Source organism: Dermacentor albipictus, chromosome 4 (genome assembly GCF_038994185.2).
Source record: "Dermacentor albipictus isolate Rhodes 1998 colony chromosome 4, USDA_Dalb.pri_finalv2, whole genome shotgun sequence".
Taxonomy (NCBI): domain Eukaryota; kingdom Metazoa; phylum Arthropoda; class Arachnida; order Ixodida; family Ixodidae; genus Dermacentor; species Dermacentor albipictus.
The window spans coordinates 78,694,111-78,717,680 of NC_091824.1; the positions used below are offsets into that span (position 1 = coordinate 78,694,111).

At 43.2% G+C, this 23,570-nt stretch overlaps 1 protein-coding gene and 1 long non-coding RNA gene across 2 annotated transcripts in view; both read right to left on the reverse strand.

Annotated features, from left to right (window-relative positions):
* LOC135916436 (uncharacterized) overlaps nucleotides 1-23,570 on the reverse strand; it is a 60,783-nt gene that overhangs the window by 12,003 nt on the left and 25,210 nt on the right. Inside the window, exons 2-5 of the mRNA XM_065449788.2 lie at nucleotides 7,947-8,074; nucleotides 6,340-6,452; nucleotides 4,823-5,041; nucleotides 2,758-3,051 (exon numbers count right to left, since the gene is read on the reverse strand). Coding sequence (XP_065305860.1) covers nucleotides 2,758-3,051; nucleotides 4,823-5,041; nucleotides 6,340-6,452; nucleotides 7,947-7,954 — 634 coding nt within the window. The 5' untranslated portion in view covers nucleotides 7,955-8,074. The remainder of the gene's footprint in view (nucleotides 1-2,757; nucleotides 3,052-4,822; nucleotides 5,042-6,339; nucleotides 6,453-7,946; nucleotides 8,075-23,570) is intronic.
* Nucleotides 10,027-12,978, reverse strand: LOC135916438 (uncharacterized). Its single transcript, XR_010568935.1, has 3 exons — nucleotides 12,925-12,978; nucleotides 12,483-12,558; nucleotides 10,027-10,147 (listed from the first exon to the last, which is right to left on the reverse strand). It is a non-coding gene; the product is annotated as an uncharacterized lncRNA (long non-coding RNA).

The window sequence follows — 23,570 nt, forward strand, 5'->3', positions numbered from 1 at the left end:
CTCTTTCTTTTTTGTTATATTTGCTAATATAACATGTTCGTTTTGAACGGCATACGAATAATCTCAAACCTCTCATCTTTATTTCCCGCGACGTCATGAATGTTTCTGTTCCTCTTACATTTAAGGCTAGCACTTTGCGAACTATGGTCACATTATGGTTGCGAAATTGACGTGCAATGCCGCACGTTAGGTGACAGCGGGGAAAGCGTTTCGCGGCAATCATTTTGGGGCGTTACTAATAAAACAGCAAAATTAACTAAACGATGACAACATGGAGCTACTGAAAAACTAAACAAAGTAGAGTTGCTGTGGTCATCTTAAAGTCTCGTTTATTTTGGTGTCTCTTATATATAACGTTCATTCTAGTTATCGTTGGTCAAAAGCACATGGTTCGTGTCAGAAAGACAGAGAGAAAGACACGCCCTAGAAGCAAGACAACTGCGAACGAAAGTTTTTTACTTTTGAAATAACTTTTTTCGCGGCGTCACATATTGCTACATTAAGCTGCTGAGTTCAGATACCGTGCGCTGTTAAAAAAAGCAGTGCAGAGCACTGGGAAGTTTTTTTCTAAATGAAGGAATAATACCTGTAATTTCTTTATATTTTTTTCAAGCAAATACGCAAATACGCAAAAGAAAGAAGACCTGTCAATCTGTGACTGCGCACGCTGACGTCATTGGCGGTATGGTTAGGTCACTATAAAAATTAGGAAAGGCCACTAATGGCGATAAATGGCCATTACCAGATGTTGAGAACCATAGCGAAAACCCAATATATCAATCAAGCCTTATCTAATATTTGATTTTAGCTTGCCTTTGGCAACTAGAATGGTAAGGCCTTATCTAGATCTCGGTTAAAACGCAGCTAAACGCGTCCATGTTCCTTAGCGAGCCAACTGCTACAAAACGCTCAGGCGCAGTGGCGCGATTTAACTGTGGACGAAATTACAGGGAGGTCTTCGTGACTGCTTTGATAATGTACTTCTGCACACAACACTGCCTTCAGAAATGCGTATTCGGAATTCGTTTATGCTGAAACAAGATTATTTTTCTAGCAGTGCTCACTTGCGCAGAGAACCTTATACAGTGTAGGTTAGGCACTATGATGGTTTGTTCATATATGAGTTCTTTGCCCCAGTTTTCATGCAGTGGGTCGATAAAACAGTGGGAGATAATTTATCGGGGCTCGTATCTCGCTTTTCGCTCAAAGTGACCCGGTTATTCTCTGGTACGAGCCGGACGGCCATATGACAAAGCGGAATTATAAGCCTGCGCTTTTTGCGCAACCCATTTTCAGTCTGTCGAAAAGGTGATCGATGAACAGACAGAACAAAGGATCAATATCATATGTCTTTCGGGATTCGGAAAGAAAGGTGGAGAAATTAATCAAATGTTACAAAACGTCTATAGAAAGAATACCTTAAATGGAGGAACTGTGTTCAAGTATAGGTCCAACGTTTTCTGGAAGGTCGTGAAGACCCCCCCCCCCCCCCCCAAATGTAGTTTAAGGATGCGCTCCATTGCTTGCGACTATGCACACCTGCCAACCGGCGAATATTAACATTCGTAAAATTCCTTGGGGCACGAGACCAGCGGAAAAGTAAGGGAGGAACAGAGGGTGGTCGCACGAACTTATTTAGGGTTTTCGTTGAGATTACGTGCTTTGTGGGATACCAAGTACCTGATTAACGACGGTTTAGCTTTAGACGCTGCACACAAGCATGCAGAAGCAGCAATGTTGGAACAAGTGATGCTGACAAGCAGATAATTTTTTTTTTTTACATCGCGGTAACTCTTTCAGAGCCTTTAGTATTGGAGATCTTGCTTGCTTCAGGAACTTGTCTGTATCAACTTGCACAAAGCAAGCGCCCCTCTTGCATTTCTTTTTTTCACAAGAGGAAACCTTCCAACGTGAGATTCGGAGACCGACGAGCGAAACTTTTTCGTGCACAGCATTTTTGATAAAACACGATGCAACGTTCGTTAAATCGCAAAATGATCCCAAATTCGTAAAGTTTACGAAAATTTTGGTAGAGTTGGCAGATATGAAGATGAAAATATCATTTGTTTCCGTTTTCATGTGCTCAGTGACTGGTGAAATGATACTGGAAGCGCTCGGTTTAGGAAAGCCGTCCGTTCAACTGATATTTACTGAAAATTATGGAGTAAGAAGGCTATGGACCAATGTGGTGCCGAGAATGCTGATCTCTGAGCCAAAGTTGCGGCGATACGATTGTTACATTTATTATAAAACTTCAGTCAGCAGCGACGAATTTTCGCAAAAGGTCGCCACCGGTGACGCAACACAGATCTACGAATACGACATCGAGTTGCCCTGTAGCAAAGAGTGTAAGCAAAAAGAGGAGTCAGCACTCCCCCTCTTTCTTCCAAAAGAAGACGTCAGTCACGGTGATTGTGTATTTTTGCTGCAAGGAATTGTGCGGCTGAGAATTTGTAAGTGAAAGTAAAACTATCAACACTGCTTTCTATACATGGAAATCCTAAAGTGTCTGAGAGATCACGTGCGCCACCTTGTCGAAACCGGCGCACCTTGCTCGAATACCACTTGCTCCACTTCTCTCTTTTCTGCTTCAGTGATTTATTTATTGATATTATGCATGAGTGGATGAATGAGTGAAAGAAATGATACGGGCAGGTACTGCCACAGTCGACAACTGCACGATCACAATTAGTCGCCCAACGTAATGCCTGCAGCCATGAGATATCAGTGTCATTTTGCCCACAATCGGGTACTTACCGCGTCCCCAATAGAAGTTCGAGCGAATGGAAAAATTCAGATGTTCTTCATTTATGCAGCCCCTGAAAAGGTCTGATTGTTCGTTTCGGGTTTCTTTGCCAATGTATAGTTCCATGTAGGTATAGTTGTACGGAGGGCCGTACTTCAATGCTCGGTTGGACGTAGCCATAGGCTGTGGGCCAGATTTAGCTTCCTTAGAGTAAGGGTACGACAAAATTGGAAACGCCGGCTTGAACTTCGCCATTTCAACTGTCTCGCAGGTGTCTTCAATCTTCGAACTCCAACCACTGTGCTCTGAGAGAGAGAGGGAAATGAGGTGCGAAAGGCGGGGAAGTTAACGGGAAAACAAACAACCAGTTTGCTATACTGTACTGGCGAAGGGATAAGGTGAGCAATCATGCAATAAGTGAAGACTGCTTCAATTCGGGCTACGTATTTCGCGTGCAATCAAATACGTAAAAGAAGATGTGCTTAATGTGCTTGAACTCTTAAGCTTAGTGCTTAAGAGGAAGCTTTAGCTCGAGCCCAACTCCGACGCGGCATATTCAAATACATGTAAAAAGCAAAAACGTTTTTTTTAGATAACCCACGGAGCGATTTTGATGACATTTGTTGCATTTGAGAGATAAATTGAAATCCTAGTAACTGTTGCAAGCGGAATTTCGATTTAGGGCCTGAATTTTGTTTAAAAAATTCTCAAAAATTTGGAAGTTTGAAAAATATAGAAGCATGAAGTTTACACATTATTAGCTCTTCACCAAGAACAGATATCGCGGTTTTGTAAACGGAATCCGTTAGATCATTGAAAGCGGACAATTTTTACACATAATTTTAGTTCTTACGTGAATTTCTTATGTCGTGTACAAGGGTTCTGCAAAAACTCTATTTCCATATTACTCAATTTTTCAACATTCATGTTTAACATATTAATTTTGTCCGCTTTAGATGTACTATTAGACGCAAATCACGAAATTGCGGTATCATCTTTCATTGCTAAGTTACAGGGTCGTTAACTTTATAGTTAACATATCCGATTTTTGCGAATTTTTTGGCAACGTAAATTAAAAATTAAAAATCAACAGACACTAGATTATAGGTTTTTATTTTACATGCAACAAACCTGTTCAAATCTGGTGCAGTGGTTGCAGAGAAAAATGAATTCTGTTTTTACATGTATTTAGATAGGAGCACCCGAGCTCAAGCTTCCTCTTAAGCCGAAATTCTTAACGTGCGTAAAGGAAGATGTGCGTAGTATATATTTTAGTGTGCAGTAATGGCATTTAAAAAGTAGCAGTTAAACGCCATAACGTGACAACGTGCACATTCGTAATGTGCGTAACATAGCTCACTAAAACCGAAATGTCAGTAATAATAACAAATGCTGAAACATACGTGAGAGAGAAAGACATGAGCTGCCGTTACAGAACTGGACATTAACATTAGAGGGTATTACCTAGAAATCACGTCCTGGTGCGAATTTTTATGTTTAGCTCATCTAAAGATGAAGGACACGAGCAAATTTTCAACTGTGCGCTTTTTTCTATTTTTTTTTTTCATTTTCATTTTATTTGGGCCCATTTGCGTGGCAGCTAAGACTTATCTGTGGGAGGGAATTAGTGAAGGGTCACGCAGTTACGGGCTTTCCCACACACATCTTGGCCTGTGCAAATACTAGCAACCCGCCGTGGTTGCTCAGTGGCTATGGTGTTGGGCTGCTGAGCACGAGGTGGCGGGATCGAATCCCGGCCACGGCGGCCGCATTTCGATGGGGGCGAAATGCGAAAACACCCGTGTACTTAGATTTAGGTGCACGTTGAAGATCCCCATGTAGTCGAAATTTCCGGAGTCCTCCACTACGGCGTGCCTCATAATCAGAAATTGGTTTTGGCACGTAAAACCCCATAATTTAAATACTAGCAAATCCTCATTTCGCTGGCCTAGCTGGACCAATTACTAGACTAATGCACATGCCAGCTCAACAGAAAACAAGAGAGAGAAAAATAAAGGGGGTGGGGGGGACGACTCACCTGGGCACATTGGACTCACTTGGGCACATTGGACTCACCTGTTCTGGATAGTCGATACGACGTGACAGTGCCTCTGCCGTAATCGTAAATGTCGACAAACTCTACGCCCAGAACAGACGCTGATATTTTCGCTCTCTTTCCCTCGTAGTCAAAATACTCTTCGACCCACGCTGGGTGGTTGGCGTCGATGCTATTCATTTCGTACTTCGCGATGTAGCTGTGGCCGATTTCAGGTGGCTTCGGCTGGTCGCCGCCACCTTGACAAAGGGCGAGCGTAAACTTCAAAAATTCATGGCATAGAAATGATATGGTGAAGCAGGGCACTTGTGACGAAAATAAAAGTTGGAGGATGCTTAAGCTTCGCCTTTAAGAGTGTAACGCGATAGCGTTCAAAGATCGCTGACTGCTTGTCACGCTTCCCGGCAGCTTCCGCTTTCTTACGGATGCGCAAAGGCGAGCGTCATCTGGATGGTGGTGTTGCAAGAATACGAGTGGACCGCACCGCTCTATGAAATGTAGAAACGCTGGAAATGGGGCTTGCGTTTGAATTTCCGCGTAACAGACTTATGATTTATAGCATATTCAAATTACAGTCCGACGCTATCATGTAGGTAGATTGTGTTTAGGTAGTATACTTTACGATTTTTCTACGCATTTTACTTTGAGAAATTCAATTAGTTCAGTAACGCATCTGCGCCACAAGGAGGGCCTGCGTGGTTGTGGTTCGGAATGATTTTTCGCGAAACGACGTCCGACGCCAACACCAGATTCGTTAGTGACAAGGGGTGCTTAACGCTATCGAGTTAAAAGATATGAGTATTCCAGGCACTGTGGTAATCGGTGCATGGGAAGCTTCGGGACGGGTTCTATCGCACTCTCAATAACGAGAGGCTGTTATTTTTTTGGTACAAGTAGAAGTGTAAATAGGGGTGTGTGCTGAGAAGTACGAATGGTAACGCTTCATGTTTAAACCCTCTGCACCCCTTCCGATAGACACACCTTCCAATACAGACGTTGTTAAATGTCCTTTGGTGTGGCATTGAACTCCAGTAGACTTCTGCAAGGACGAACACGGAGGTAGTGGGAAATTTGTTCGTGTCATTAGAAGCTCGTCTTATTCAGATCGCATCACTTAAGACGAGGTGTTATTCTCCCCGGGAGTGGTGGTGGAAGGTCGTGTTGAAGGCCGAGAGGGTAACTTCGAGGTGAATGTTAGAGAAGTGTTAACAGTACCAGTGGGGCAGAAAAGGTGGGCGGAACCTTTCCTTTTCCATATCTGCGTTGCTAACTCAAACTGCATGCCCACGTTAGCTGGTATGCGTCGATAGGCAGTGGTGCTTTAAAGAACATTTAAAAGTGCGTTGATGTCATTTAACGGTGCCGCTGACATCGTAACATAACCTGAGTTCGCGTCATTTTTTATTATATGAATATTTCCCTTGGGCCATCTCCTTAGGCAGTGCGACTATGGCAGTTGTGGGATCGACGCATGGCACCAGTGCGATGGCGTACGTGCGAGGTAGGATTTAAAAAGCGACAAAAAGGGTGGAGTTACCGTAATTTGGGTAGATGTATACATCGTCAGGTTCTTCAGTGCAGCGGTTTCCGGAGTACGGGATGTAGCAATGAACTCTCAAAAGTACCATGCAGACCGTAACACATTTTAGCCTGCGTCATCAAAATAAACGGAAGAAAACTAGCACACCAAAGCACAGACAAGAGCGTTGTGTACAGCTTCAGCACCACACACCGCTATGTATTACTTTCTAAAATTTGCCAAAAAAGAAAAACGCATGCCCTGTTGAGGAACATTACGTTGTGGCATTCACAACGACAAAACAGCACAATTTTGCACGAGTGATGCACACGGCAGGCTTCACTCCATTTATTTCCAGTTATGAGTGGTTGAATGTTTGTTTAGAATGCGTACGAGGAAACACACTGAAGCAACGGGCACTGCTTGTCATTGCTCTACATCGATACTTTCACGTAGTAGTGACGGGCAGAACACAGGAGCAAAACTGTGAATAACTGAACTTCTTATTGGGCGAACCTGTGCCCACAAAAGCTAGTTACATTCAAAGCACAACGATAGTGACGAACACACTTGGCGATAATCGAAAATTTGATCTGCAGGTCAAGCGCGTTGGATTTTGTACATGAGTAATCGACGGTTACAGATTAATCGCTGGTGCCCATGTGCCTTCCAGAAAGCACTACGCCATTCGCGTCGCTAATACAATCAGATTACACAAGCTTCGGTTACAACAGACAATGGATAGAACTATCGATAACATTCAGGAAATTTCCCACACATGAAGGCGCGTCCTGTACCGAGCAATAACGTTTAACATTTGTTAGTCGGTGAAGAGTGGACACAGGTGAAAGACAAACAAGTACACGTGTCAATACTCTATTATCCATCCCCCTTTCCCTTGCACGCCCACTTCGTAGCTTAATTTTCTTTTTTACATTGTAGAGGCTGATATTGAAAAAAAAAAGTTGATGGCACCACTCTGTAAATTGCGTCTAAAACCGCATTTAGCATAAATTTGACATACTGGACACGGGTATAATTACAACGGCATTCCTTGAGCATAGCTATTACAATAATTACGCGGTGTAAGTACAAAACGAACATAACCTGTAATTTAAGGTGGTGATATTGTCAATTTTACACTCTCTATCATTATCAGCCCACTGCTGTGATTGCTCTGTTTATTTTTCTTACTGATGTGGAGTTGTAACCGTACCACTCCAAAGTCTTTCGATTTCTGCAACTTTTTTGTGAAGTTGCTTGAAGACCTATTCCACAATTTGTGGCTGTGCTATAGCAGCTGGCTTCCTTGTCACACAACAAATTTATTCTTTCAATTTGATTTGAATAACTGCTTAAGGAGAGCATATCCACGCGTAAACCACATGAATGCCAACCCCTTCGGCACGACGGCAAGGATCAGTGCAGAATGACGACAACAGCTACGTGACGACGGTTCCCGCCATGTTGCAAATAGTTCAGCATTGTGTTTGCTTGCATGTCACTTGCTACCTCTTAGAGGTAAGACTTCGTGACTAAGCCCGTGTTCGAGCCATCAACCGAGATTCACCGAGCTCCGCTATACACGTACAATATCAGTTCGAGACAGAGTTTGCTACACTTACCAAAACATAGCTGATGGCTCAAAAAAGCTCCTCGTTCAATTGGCACGTCTCTACGTTTCAATGCTTGCCAACGTTTCTGCAAGTGACGCCGCTGCGTGTCCACTCCCGTTACGCTGACTGATGACCTTCTGAAAAGTGACAATGCAGCCTTCTTATAGCAACTACGAATATTGGAGATCACCCGTTATAACAAACAGCAGGGCTGGTCCCAATTGAATGCTTACGATTTCTATGACAAAAAAAAAAAACTAACATAATACGCAGCAATACCAGAGCAATCCGTAATACTAAACATCGACGATCTAAGTGACTATCTCTATTGTCAATACATTCCTTCTCGGAGTGATGAGCTGGCTAATGTACCCGCTGCACAAGTCTGCACGGCGTTGTGTCACTAAGCTTCTGATGGAATTCTGGCGAACCTTCGCGTCACCTGCCTTCGGAACGTGTTCTGCATTATATATAACTTATATTGTAATATTACCCCTTGCCTACTTGTTAACCAGCCTGTTTACAGCAGCGTTATTGACTTTCCTACGTTTTTGCCTTCTGCTGACGGGCGCATAAACACTTTTGCTGAGAATGACAACAGCAATTCTTGCAGCGAGAAAGCCGCTTTACTGTGCAGTTCCAGTTATAGCAACCCTCTTTCTGGGTTCCGCTTAGTTTATTAGAATCTGGTTGTATAGCGTGTTATGACAAACTGTTGTAAACACGCACACACACACACACACACACACACACACACACACACACACACACACACACACACACACACACACACACACACACACACACACACACACACACACACACACACACACACACACACGAAAATATTGAAAGAATATGTACCTCTGTTCAATAGTCAACATCAAGCCATATTATCTAAGGGAAATTCGACTTCTGTCTGGTCTGCTTATCGCTATCATGAACCGCCAAGAGGGGAGCGCACCACTGGCGTAAATCACACCACCAACCTCGCTGTCGCTGCCTTTTCACTTTCTTACATGTCAGCGCACCAGGCAAGGTGCTCTGTTCGTTCATACGCGGCGCGTTTTAGAGCACTGCAGTCACGGCCCGCAAGATACACGTCACACCCATATTTTTTTTTATTTTACGGGATTTCCTTTAGGAACGCAGAAAGATTGATTACGGAACAAATAGGAAGATAGAATTTTCTGAATCGGATGTTTCCTAGAAGGCTCCGCATCTTCCTTTTTGGAATTCCTATTTTGAGGTCAATATTGCGGAATTTGGTAATTATGCTTGAATAAATATTCTGTCACTTAAATATAAGAAATAGCAGGACTTGCTCCATACAATAACCAACAACATGAGCTTGGCCGTATCCATCTAGAATGCTTCGCAATATTTTTAAACCGATGGGTTGCCATGATTAGTAACTGACAACCTCACCAAACACAGGTTTCCGGCGCTAGGCCACCAATACAGCACTCGCCATTTTGAACGATATGGGGGCCCACAGTAATAAATTCTAAGGACCTTATTTCCCTGAACATGGCGTAGTGCTGCCGCAAGTTATTACCCGCGCATGGCCCAGTCATAGCTGAGAACAGCCTTCCCCCCTCCCCCTTTGAACAGATGCAAACAATGCATTTTGCGAATGAGCCCGCTTCCTTTTGACTCCCGAAGTAATCATTTTTCAAGTGTGCATTGTGGAGCAAGCGTGCACGTAGCACAGCACCAGCTTAATTCTATTGCATGAATTTTTTTATTAAATAATAAATGCCTTCCAATTGCATAAGCATAAGGAGTCAATCGATTCTCTTTTTGAACGCAGTCAGGTGTAGGCGTTGCGCTAGAGACCTCACCCCGTCTATATAAATATGTCGCTATATACCAATCATGCATGCATCTGTGTATCAGCTGCTTAATTATTTCTCCTTACTTAGCAATACCTCAATGGTCATCGTTCCACTTTATGCTTATATGCCCTAGATATTGGCAGTCAAATATGTACGCCTACTTCCGCAAAGGATCCAATGGTGAAGGCTGAATGTTCAGATATTTAGCAGCACTTACCGCACTATGTGGCTTCCATGAGATGTAGGGTGAAAGTATGAGTGCGAAGGAAATAATGTGCAGATGTGCAAGGAAGATTCGTGTACAGTTTTATCTTGCTCATTTCAGCAACCACAAACAATGGCTTCGCTCAGCCGGTGTGTCCTCACATTCACCTACGTGAGATATGACAGCCGATGAAAAGATAACACTCACTCTCTCGCAGAGCACAATTGAATGTTCTTTATCTTTGTCCTCCATTTAGTGTTGATCCGATGGAGATGTTCCATAATCAAGAAAAAAGAAAGCCTGCTCAATAGCGCTCCGTTGCCGAAGGAAAAAAATACAAAGCAAGGGTAATCGACAGCATGATCTTGAATTGTAGCGCGAAGTGACACAGACAGCTAGAGACTAGAAGCAGACAGGACGAGCGCTAACTCTCAACTAAATTTTTATTGAAACTATCAACATATGTATAGCTGATTGCAAGTACCACAGCATATGAACATGACAAAGACTGACGACATCGGTTAAACATATCAAGAGGCAGGAAAGCCAAAAATCCAAAAGACACTACTTGAGATTAACACACGTGCTGTGAAGATATTGACATTCGCATTGTAACAGAGACAATGATGCGTTGCTGACGCAAGCCTCTCCTAATCTTTTAATGTGAAATGCCTCTATTATTTCCCTTGTGGTTTGGCATTTCTCTTGAAATAATTTTTGTGTCTTCAAACAAATGTTTACAACGGCAACTGAAACAATGTGACGCTAGATGTGAAGCATTGGGGTTGTTAGGTGATTGTGTTCTTTTAGTGTAATATTGGTACACGGTGCCGCTCTGTCCAATGTAAGTTTTCCCGCTCTTAAGTGGAATCTGATAAACTATACCAGTGTTATAAGGCACAAAAGGGGACACATGTCTAACGCCGCAATCATTTTTTTCTTTTTTTGCCACCCTGTTCAAGTTTCCTATTCATCACCGAGCATATGATAGACAACTGGGGGGGGGGGGGGCGAGAAAACTGTATTGACGTCATTTCTATTGGCTACGTTCCGTAAACCATGGGACAACCTATGTACATAGGGCACCAAAGCAAACTTTTTTTCCTTTTTCCGTTTTTCTTGTTTCTTAGCTGGCCTTCTTACCCATTTCAAAAGCTTTTCGCAGGTTAGTGATAACAAATGACTAGAATAACCAGCCTTCTCGAGCCTATCTATCTGTTGTGAAAAACTTTGTTGTGTACTGTGTGGACATGACTTAGCAATGGCAGACCTAAGCGCTGAGTATGCTATCTCCTGTTTAACAAGTTTGGAATGACAAGCAGAAAATTCAAGCAGTGGTTTCTTTACCCTAGGCGAATAGTGCCAACCGACGTGCTCCTCCTGTAACGTTAACCACAGATCTAGAAACTGTAATTTGTTGTTCTGTATAAGCTCAAGCAGGATGCTTTTGTGGGATATGCCTTTGGAATTTTTTTTTAGAGCTTTGTGGTTTTACCTATAGAGAATACCTTTGTAAAAAGGGTAGTTCTATGTATGTACAAAAATCGGGAGTTTGCATTGGTTCAAAAGTTGCGCCAGTTTTGAGTGATATTTATCTAAGTCGCGTCAATAGAAAGCTACAAAACAATCTTAAGGAATTGGCTGTGCATGCCTTTCGACACGTAGATGACTACCTAGTGTTTTGTCCTTGCGGTAACTGCACCAAGAAAGCTACGAATATTTTAGAAGTTTTTAGTAAATGTGGTGGAGGTCTTGGTTTCACGCTTGAGCTTATCCAGAACAACAAATTACAGTTTCTATATCTGTGCTTAACGTTGCAGGAGCAGCACGTCTCTCGCAGACTAGATCGCACTAGCTTTGGTCGACCTCTCTCTCTTTCCTGTCAATAAAACTTCTTTCTTCCCCTAAATCTGAGTACACTAGCGTTTTTGTATTTGCTCCCGTTCAAATGCGGCTGCCATGGCCAGATTGAACCTGCGACTTCGAACGCCATTAGAGAGCTTTGGCGTGTCCGGTATCCCGCTAAATGCAGGCAGACTTGGCGTTTTTCCATATGGACGGAGGTGCAAACCTGAGTGGCCTATACGATGCAGGTTGCACGACGCAGAGGGCAGCCAGACAAACACAGCGAATTTCGCACTAAACAAGTGCTTTCTGCTTCGCTTTCGGCAACGACCCAGGCTGTTCGCACCAAAATATAAACAATCAAGTGCCGAGATACTAAGGCCATTATGGCGAAGTAGATCATTTCCTTTTGCCTTGTCGATGTTTCGCTGTTCTAAAAAGAAAATAAATTTGGCAGAATCCATCCCACGATGACTGTGGACAGTAACGCATTTAGCATTGAATCAATATAGCGCCACAACGAATTGCCATTGTCGATATGAGCATCGAAGAAATTTAAAGGATCTCTTTCGTCATTGTACAGTGGCACTTAACGAGTTACCCAAGTTGGCGTCAAAGAAATTCACTGAAGACCAACATAGACCGTATGGCACTTACCACTCCATGCTCCATGTCGGCTCCATGTCGGTGTCAAAGAGTTTCGTTGAACAGTGGTACCTACCCAGTCCCGCATCTACAGTGAGTCATGTTGGCGTGAAAGAGGTTAATTGAAGAGCGGCACATATGTACACGTTGCGACATATACACAGTGATCCAAGTTGGTCGACGATTGGCTACGAACCCAGTTCCCTCAGCACAGCAGCCCGATGCGCTATACCGATTGGACTGTCGACTACTCAGTGACCACTGATAGATGGGAAAATGGTTCGAGACGAACATACATAGCGCCCGCAAACTGTTTGAAGTATGCTAAAGATGCTAACACATTAAAATAAAGATCGGCGGATCCCACGGATATGGGGGAATCGATGATAAGCGAAGCTTTCTTTGAGATTTACCGAAATTATTATGATGATGAAGAGCTTAAAAGTATTGGCACCTATTTTGTTGATGCTGAAGTTGATTCTTTTGTCTTCATGTCCCTTCTCCTTCTTCACTTCTATGTAGCTTGACGCTTTTCGCCCGATGCACGCTCTGTTTATAGATTTTGTTGATGCTGATGGGGATTCCTTTTCAACACTTTGATTGCATAACTTCTTTCTTCATATTCGGCTGCTTTTGTTGCCATGCCATGTTGGAAAGGAATCAAGATCAACATCGGCTTCTTTTCTTACCTCTTGTTCTACTTGTCTATTCAGGCATCTACCCATGTGGCAAATACCAGTTCTCAGCGATTGGCCCGGAATTTTCACATACGCAGTGAAGGAAGCTGTTGTATATTTGCAAAGACAGCAGGAGCTAGCACCCAAAAAGTTGGTAGAGGCAGCCAAGAAAACTTTAAAAACTGCATAAAAAATCGCTTCACCGTCTTGATCTGGAATTATCTGTTCGTGTGATCCTGTTTTTGGAAGCCTCTCTTCCTGGCTTCAGTCACATAAATGTTTGCCCGCCTTCTGAAACTACCTTAGTAAAACCAATCGATTGCCTCGCTTTCTTGTTTTGAGATCGTGTTTTGGCCTTGTGCATTTTCTTATGATTAATATATTTCCCGCACAACAAAATTTGTTTGAGTGTACATTAAATTCACCTCATTTTTTTCTCATTTATGGTGAACTTCCGATTGTTGGCCGATTTTCCGTCGTGGGCATGTGCCATAAGCCTTCAGGCCAGCAACAACAACATCAGCCACAGTGACAGATTAGCAGCGAAACCCAACTACGACAAAGAGATAGCTCTTGAGTGACGGCTCAAGTGCGATTGCCACCCACATCTCTCATGCTGGCGTACCTAATGGCGACCAGGACGAGAACGATCGGGCTGTGTCGGTGTTCTCCGAATTTCCGAGCCTGGCCGCATCGACCAGCGTCATTATCATCGGCACCAGTTCGGAGCGCGTGCCAAAAGGCCTCGGAACGGTCCTGCCCCATTCGGCCGGACAGCTTTTTCCAAGCCCGGCCCGCAAAATTCGCGCTGCGCGCCCGATCGCAGCGATGGCATGAACGTCGCCGGGCCGTGTTCGCAGCGGTGAGCAACCACACTCATCGGACAAGCAAAAAATTCACCAGGCTCGAGTCCTGCTCCCGGCGTGCAGTGCCGGCTCGGTCACGCTGGCAGCGAGCAAGGGCTAAGGAGGCCGGCGCACGATGGCCGACGACGATGATGGTAAGCGCCGCGGATTTGACCGCTTACTTTGTTGAGGTGAAAGCGTGTGGGAAGGGGCCAAGTCACTGTGGGCGTTGTGTTTTTTACGGCCTCCCAGTTTTCCTTGTATTCTTTTCCACTTTTCTCACCTAGCTTCGGGCGGCGGGAAAAACAGCTGTTTAGGCACGACTGCTTCTCTACGCGGCCTCGCTGCTTGCACAGGCACCAGTTCTGCTGGACAGCAAATACACGCGTGCAAGGTGTACGAACGCGAGTAACTAGACACGTTTCCGTGTTTTCGTATTCATTCACGCTAGAAACTAGCGCTTTAAGTTGTCCGGAGTCAAAGAGCTGTGCCTAATGCTCGTCCACGACGACGGTGCGCACGTCGATGTCACGTGGAAGGATTGAATAGTATGCATTAGTTATATTATGCCAATTCGCTTTGTGCCCGATATGAGAAACAGTGCGTGTGCAAGTGTGTGATTGGCACGTATATATCAACGAACGCGTTTCAGTTCGCCAGTCACGCGAATAATTGTATGATAGTGCATGGTGTTCTGAGCGCATTGTGCTTGCGAATAGTTGATAATGATCAGGTCGCGCGGAGTTGTCAAAAGCGACGCCGTCGCTCCTGCACTAGTCAATGCGCTGCACGTATACGAGGGTAGGCTTTATTACGGGGCCATCAACCTGTGAAATATTGCGCTACGTTGATATTTTTCTACTTCAGGAGCCGCAAACTAGGTGTCTCGCCGACAACAGTCGCACAGTGTGTAATACGGCGCGTGAAATAAAGTTGATTAGATGGGACACTTCAATGAACCACAGCTACTATAGTAATGCCATGCGTCACTGTGCGTCACGTGACGCATTCCATGTTGAAAACGTATCGCCGAGGCACATCTCTTTTGCCTTTTTTTTTTCTTTTTACTTAAACGACCGATTACATTCCAGCAAAAGAATCCCACAGTTGTATTCGCTGGTGCTTTCCGGATGTTGGATAAATCGCTCAAAAACCTGAGAATAGCGGGGACCTGTGACGTCTCAACGATGTCATAGGCACCAGGCTGTGCTCGGGGAAATCAAATAGCAAAGTTCGCTCTCCACTTTCTCCGCTAAGAAGGAATATTTCGTCAGTAGGAATGAAAATTGCGCATAGCGAGAGGTCAACCTAAGTCTAGACTTCATTTATTGTTATCTCTTTAGTGCCTATTTAAAATGATGCATTAATTAACGCAATCCACGGCTGTTTGATGAGCACGACCATGTGCTTGTTTAAAAATTCAAAGAAAATTGAAGTCTTCTTGGCATATCTTTAAAGATACAATTTGCCATATGCGAGTAAACTAGGCGAGAACATTCAACTAAAGTTCGATATTATTTTGCTGGAACAACATTGATGCGCATAAAATGTCCGCTGTGTCGACTTCTGTATAACATGTGTGCGCATTCTGAATGTGACGCCATATAGGGAGGCTGGCGCTCCCATTGAAAAGCATTCTTTATTAAAAAATAAATAAAAGGGAATTGGCGTTAGGTTGAACGGCTGCCGCGTTTGCCATGGAAATATGCAAGCACTTTTTTTACCTGTTCAGAATTTTTTTTTTTAAATTGACTCTGCCAGATAGCACAGTTATAGTGTTTGAACTGAATTGCTCGAAGGAGGCGGACGCTTCGCGTGGGTGAAATCGAGGTGCATAATCGATTAATTAATAAAACTTCACAAATTAGGTTTTTAGCTATTCACTTTATTGCGTATATTGCACTTTATGAATTGTAGCCGATGAGCTTGCTAGGCGTATTCACGTGTAAGAAATTATCAGGGTTGCACCTTTTCCGATATATTTATTCCGAAAGTATTCGATGAAATACATTGGCGCTCATGTTGCCTTTGTGCATCAATGCCTAAAAGCGGCGTTTTGTTGATAATGTAAGTGGAACAACAGTGAATTTTTACTAAAAGTTTGATAGCGCATATCTCGAAAGCGGTATCATCTTTGAAACGCGTTTCTAGCGGACATGCCTTGCTAACCCACCGGCCGCAATTCGTAAATTGAAATATGTGCCGCAGTGTAATTAACTAAAAACATATTGGCAAACCTTTGTTAATCTGTCGATTATGCGTATTTATTTGTGTGCAAGTAATGTCGGCCTCTTCGGGAAAATTGGTTGAAGGGTTATTAGAATTGTGCCATTTGCCACAGGCAACTTTTAAAAATTCTGTATAGTCTAAAAATGAAAGAAGGAAAAAAAAGAACCCCTGGTGTAAGCTGGTGCCTTACAGTCCTGTCCCACTCAAGCGCATAGCATCAAAACTGCAGGGGCTTGACTTTTAGAACACTGTGCGCTTGATACATGGATACTGGAGGATCGAGTGAAACTGATGCTGGCATTGTTTCTTTTAATTTCAGAAAACATGCAAGGTAAGAACCTACGTCTGCTTACGGGGAGCTTTAATTGTCCGTGTAATGCACCTGTCTTCTTCGCTGTTAAGGTAAAATAAACTTCTTGACGTCACAAGTATTTTGTTACTTCAGCCGATGGCTTCGCGAAAGATTTCCATTCCATCTTTTGAAAACTTTAGCTTGTGTCTATCCAAGAGAAGCTAGGTGAGCATGCGTGCACCGTTCTTTTTGTTTTATCGTACTCTTGTTTTGATAAGCCATATCAGATATTTGAGATTTGTTGCCTATAGCTGGCGCGTAGCTGTTATCTGGCTGTTTCAATCGTGTGCATTGACTCGTGTAGCTCTTGTAGAAAAGCGCAGTGGTAGCAAAGCGTAAAAGAAAGCAGAGCGTGGAATTTTAAAGCGTATGGAGGAATTACAACTATAAGGAACCGCTTTGTCACGGCCTCTGGATAAAAAAAAATTTTCTGGTTGAACGCAAGCTCTGACGACGAAGAAGATTCGAAGCGCGCTGATGATGAGCTGTATGCGCGCGTGCAAGCGAGTGCCACTGTCCCCTGCCGAAATTTGTTTTGTAATTTCCTGCTATTAAATGCATCAAAAATGTACTAATGGAAGCGCCAATGCAAATATTACGGCGCCAACAGCTAGGGAAGAGAGAAAAGGTGGAGAGTGCCTTGGAAAGCAGCAATGAAGAATTAATGGAAGAAGAGGCAGAGAACTAAACGTAACAGCGCAAACACCTAAGACGAGCCACAAAAGCTGTTACGTTTAGTTCAGAATTATGTACCTACTAGGCCCAAATGAAGTGTTACTGAAGAGGCAGAGAGCACACTAAAATACTGGATGCCTGTTATCACTGGGACATTGGTTGTTTGCGCCAAATGCATAGCAAGATAGGCGAGTCCGTACTCCTGTATATTTTACTCCGCGGTCAAGTCTGAGAGAGTGCGGTGGAAAGGTTCCGTGGATGGCGCAGCTGGAAGTTGACTCATGCTTAAGGCACGCAGAACTTAGTAAGAACAGAAAAGATAAAGGCCTTATGGCGGTCGTTGACAAAAACGCTTAGCTGTATGGCGTAAGAAGGTATATCGGCGTAAGGTGTATTGGCATAAGAAGTTGTATGGCTGGAGAGGAACGAGATAAAATTTCGTGGTCCTATGCAAGAAGGCAGAGACCAGAAAGTCGATATTCCTTCTCTGGGCTTAAAGGACACTTAATTTGTGGTTACAGGCTTCAAGGATGCAAGCATATACGCACATACTATGCGTACTGTATGTGCTCGCGTCGCTACGGAGGTTAATTAAAGCAGCTAATTCTGTAACGCAATGTACGAACTATTGGCAGCCTTGTTGTGTGAAGTGGCATCCGTGGGTTTAGTGAACAGTTGCCTGCTCCTGAGCTTACGTACCACGTGGCACTTGCCGTTAAGAGGAAGTTCCACATCTTTTGTCATGGCCTTGTGCGGCCTCTGGCTGACACAGTCAGGGCTATATAATCTTGTACGCATTCATAAATACTCAAAATATAGTGAACCAAAGCTTGGCCGCCGCGTTTGCCTAATTGGTAAACCACCGCGTGCACAATGCGGATGATGTGGTTTGGACTCACACCTACGGCAAGCTGCTGTTTCGTCCAGTTTCATTTCCTTTTTTTTTTTGGTTTTGAGCATTTTAGTGAAACGCAACAAATAATTTACTCCACGACATGACCGGATTCATTGTTCATTTTCTTCTTATGGCTGTAACGAGCTGCGGAAGCACACACGGACTCGCAAAGAGCTGCAAGAACCTTTTACAGCTAAAGAAATCCCGATACTTCGTGCCGAAATGGCTTTGTTATTTAGGCTTCTATACCACCCGGTTTTCTAACACTTCCCGTCTCACTTTCCAAGCTTCCGGTTTGTTCCAGTTCGTGTCACCATGCACGTTTCTTCACTGCAGCAACCAATGCTCAAAATTCCTCGTTTTTTTTTTTTGAGCCAGCGCGCATGCGGGCGAAGCTCAGGTGCATCTCGCTTAATCGGGGATAATCTTTCCTCCATTCTAGACTTGTCGCTATACACTACGCTTTCACTCCCTACGCTTTCACTACACTACGCTTTCACTACGCTTTCACTATACAAGGACGCTCAGACAGAGCGCCAAACTGTCCATTCACCATCTGCAAAACGTGCTGCAAACGCATTTCCACACTTTGCGTAGTCTTGGTCTCCAAGCATGCGGGCGGGACATTTCTTTCAGTCTGTCTCGCGTCTTAGCAAAATAAGGTAATTCGTTTGTCTCACTTTTTTTTACTAAGTAAGCAAAGCAAACATGCGTTCTTGTCAGCCGAGGTGCCTGCTTTCGTTAAATTTGACTTTCCCTCGTTCACCGCGCAGCCGAGCTGACCAGACGGGTGACGAGAGGGGGCGTCACCACGAGGACGACCACCAAGGGCGGCAAGAAGACCAGTAAGCATGAATGACCATCGCTTATGACTGGTTATTGTTACCGGTTATGAAAAAATGGTGGCTGTCGTGTTCTCTCGTCCCACTGCGAAGATGCTTAATTTAATTACGTTCTGCTGAGGCTCAATTCTGTGTCGTGGTGGCCACGTTACGGTAGGGGCGGAATCCAAAAACGATCGTCTACTGACTTTTGGGCACTTCCTAATAGAGGAACCCAGGTTGTCGAATCTAATCTGTGATGCTTTGGATGTTAAGCCCCATGAGGTGCTAATGGCTGCGCCATTGAAATGTGGCGGCCATGCATAGCCAGTAACCGCATAACCACGGCTTCACAATGCGACATCGTTATAGCGGCTGTACCACACGCTTTGGGCGCTGGGTCTCAGGAGGGCGTAATTTAGATTATGTGGATTAGACTAGTAATTAGAAGTATTGTCTGGGTTTGTCTGGGTTCTGGATTCGTTTTAAATTGTCTTTCATCTTCGTAACCTAGAATTATTTTTGCTAATAGCCTCACGTACGTGCTCACTACTGTTCACTGTATGGTTCTGAAAGTGGAGTCACGCGTGCTCGGCGCATCGAGTTTCAGAGTGTATCTTTCTTTCTTTGTACAGTTTGCAAACGCATCTTGCCATACCTGTTCGTGGTTGCGGCGAACTGTACCGTATCCACACCGTGTTGCTGGAGCGTGTGTTTGCAATAAAATGAGGCTAGTGGCGAGCTGCAAGCAAACTGCTTCGGCAGCCGAGTTGTCTTTCTCTTAGGAGGAATAAGTACCTTGCGAACAGTGTCAATGCCATGGATTGAAGTCTTGTTGACAAGTAAGTGTTAAGAAAGAAAGAGTGAAGGAAGGGAAATCGACGGAAAGAGAAAACGCGCTTTCGCAATATTTTTCTGGGATGGAACGGAGCGTGGGGTCGTTGTGAAACCGCTATTTTTTGTACACTGCCCCCCCCCCCCCGCCCCCCTCGTCCCCACTTATATAGTTAAGTCGAAGTGCCATCTATATAAAGCGTTAAGTTACTCTTTCTTTTTTTCAACAATAGTGGACGTACGCAATATTTAAGGAAGTCTGTCCAATTAAAGCGTATATAGGTACATGTATACATTGTCTGTTGGCTTTATATTTATTTATTTATTTTATTCAGAATACCCCTAAAGGCCCTCTCGCAGGAGGGTATTACATAGGGGGTGGTGGTGCAGTAAACGCATACAGATGTAATAAGTGAGTAGTAAGCTGAAAACAAAAATTGGGAACTAATAAACAATAACCATAAAAGATAATAATACAAAAGGAATAAGATTATTGTGGTGGTTAAAAATAATCAGAAGTGCACAAGAAGAATACGTATCACAAACACACGAAAAATGGAGGGTAATTTGAGTCATAGAAAGCACTCAGACCATTAATGTATAACGAATCAGTAAACAATACAAAACGTAAACTTAAAAGAAAAAGGCAAAACACCGCAATAAAAATAGGAACAATAACCAAAACAATATGCATGTTACATAGAGGACAAGATCTTTTAACATCATTCTTAACAAAAAAAAAATGGGGGTGGGACATGACACAAGAAAGGTTTAGGCACTTTCATTAAAGATTAGAAGTTTCTGAAATTCATTTATGTCGGTGACGGTTGCGATGTGTGATGGCAAGCTATTCCACTCGGTTATGGTGCGCGGGATGAATGATCTGGCATAAGTTAGTGTGCGACACGTGAAGCGTTCGATTTTAAAAGGGTGATCACGGCGGGGAAAGATGGCAGGGGGTGGCCTAAAGAAGTCCTCGCGAAGTGATGCATGATGGTAAAGCTTATGAAGAAGTGATAAGCGAGCGATTTTACGCCGACATGATAATACTTGCAGTTCAGCACGATTCTTCAATGAAGTGACGCTGGTGTGACGTGAATAATCCGAAAAAATAAAACGCACAGCACGGTTCTGCAGGGATTCGATGTTTTTAATATTGTAGACTTGATCGGGATCCCAAATGGCTGAGGCATATTCTATTTTAGGACGGATTAAAGTGATATAAGCCTGTTTACGTAAGTGCGATGGGGTATGTTTCATGTTACGTTTAAGAAACCCAAGTGAGCGGTTTGCTGAAGCAAGGGTGACGTTAATATGGTTATTCCAGGACAGGTCAGACTGAAAGTTAACTCCAAGATATTTGTACGTGGTCGTAAGTTCCACTGAAGTATTATTTAGCAAGTAAGAGGTAGGAATTCGAGAAGCTTTTTTAGAGAAAGACATCACTTTAGTTTTTGAAGGATTTAGTGTCATTAGCCAAGTTGTGCACCATGAAGCTAAGGAGTCAAGGTCAGATTGTAGCGATTGGCGGTCAGCTTCAGAAGAGATGTTGCGGTAAATAACACAGTCATCAGCGAATAGCCTAACTTTAGATTTGAGGGACGAGGGTAAGTCATTTATATAAATTAGGAAAAGCAATGGACCTAGTACACTTCCTTGAGGAACACCGGATGAGACTGGGACGAAAGGAGAGTCAAAGTTGTTGACGGACGTGAACTGTTGTCTATTAGAGAGGAAGGCTTGCACCCATGCCAGAACAAGTGGGTGAATATTAAGATGTCTAAGTTTTAGTAAGAGCCGGTGGTGAGGAACTCGATCGAACGCTTTTGAGAAGTCAAGGAATATGGCGTCAATTTGGATGCCGGCGTCCAATGATGAGTGTAAATCCTGAGTAAATCCTGCAAGTTGTGTTTCACATGAGAAGCCCTTGCGAAAACCGTGCTGGTATTTGAAGATGATATTGTGTTGCTCTAAATATGTAATTACTTGTGAGTGTATAATGTGTTCCAAGAGTTTACAGATGGTACTAGTTAAAGATATAGGTCTGTAGTTAAGTGGAGACGAGCGATCCCCTGATTTAAATATGGGCACTACTTTTGCTATTAGCCATGTTCATGATTAACAAAAATCGAGCCCTTCGGTTTCCCTTCTGTCTCATTTATATATACATCATAGTCATGTTGCACGCTAAAGACAGCACAACAATTCTGGCTTGAAGAGCTGTTGAAGTAACAAAATTTTATCGTGGGGCGAGTTGGTGCTTGAGCGCCATGGTATAGCGACAGCGAACAAAATACGCACTCGAACGAAAGCGCAGACAACAAACGCCTTCGTTATTTGCCCTAGTCTGTGGTTTTGTTCGTGTCCGTATTCTTTGCACCGTCTGTATTGGGGCAGCTGTTCGATTACTTAGTACATCTCTCGTGATGAGAGTATATTCACCACTTGTTTGCTTGTTTCGAGTTGGACGTCGTAACGTCAGGGCGCCTCGTTTGTGTTTGCAGAGACAAAGAAGGAAGGCGAGCTGACCATGATGAGAACCGGAAACACTCAAAGCAAGAAAGGTCAGAATAGTCTTTATTTAACGTTGCTTGCTTGAATTTGAGGCACAGCCCACATATTTCTGCAAGCGCCGTTATGTCTGTTCTAGGTGGAAAGGGTAAAGGAAAAGGCAAAGGAGGTACGTACGCTTTGCCGAAGCGGCAGTACATTTTGCTTCTCTTAGTGTGTGTATATATATATATATATATATATATATATACATATATATATATATACACATATATATATATATATATATATATATATATATATATATATATATATATATATATATATATATATATATGTATATATATATATATATATATATATATATATATATACATATGTATGTATATATATAGGTATATAATCAGGTATTTGCGTAATCAGACATTGCGGCACACCGGGAACGTGAACGATGTCCCGCACTCCTCCCTATAGACTATCAGCGTATAAAAGGGTTCGAAAGTTCCTAGTTAGAAAACATTGTTAGAAAAACACGAGGACACTGGTATCGGCTTTATTTGCCGATCTCCTCTTCCTAGCTGCAATTCTGCATAAGGCTCCTTCTTGCAACACTAAGATGCACGAACATCAAGCGCCCATACGCCGCTCGGTGTTTTAAAGATCTGTTTACGACGAGGAGTAGAAACTGTGCACTTCGCTTACCTTATTACCGTTGCAGTAGTAGGCGCTTCCGCAGCTCCTAACTATAGCGCTTCAGTATGTAGCATATAGCGGCAAACAGAACGACTTCACGTTAGCGTTGCATACCCTACGCAGGACGTGCATCGTGTGTATATATATATATATATATATATATATATATATATATATATATATATATATATATATATATATATATATATATATATATATATATATATATACAATGGTGAGCTGGGGCTCTTACGTATGCAGTAAATGTGCACACTCTTAACATAGCTAACGTTTAACACGGTGCACAAGACGGTGCATTTTCAAGCGATATCCGTTTACTCCAGAACAGTGTAGTGTCGACGTTCTTGCATTATTTGGCCCTTTCGTTCCCAACTGATGGTTGTGTTTGCTTTAGATATGCGTCAGTATGCTTACACACGAAGGAGTGGCAATAACATCACGCTGTTTTACAAATGCAAGCTCTATTATCGGCGCTATAGCCTTGCGGCAGACGATGCACTTCATTTACGTTTAGTCACTCTGAAATAGCAACAAAACGACATGCGTC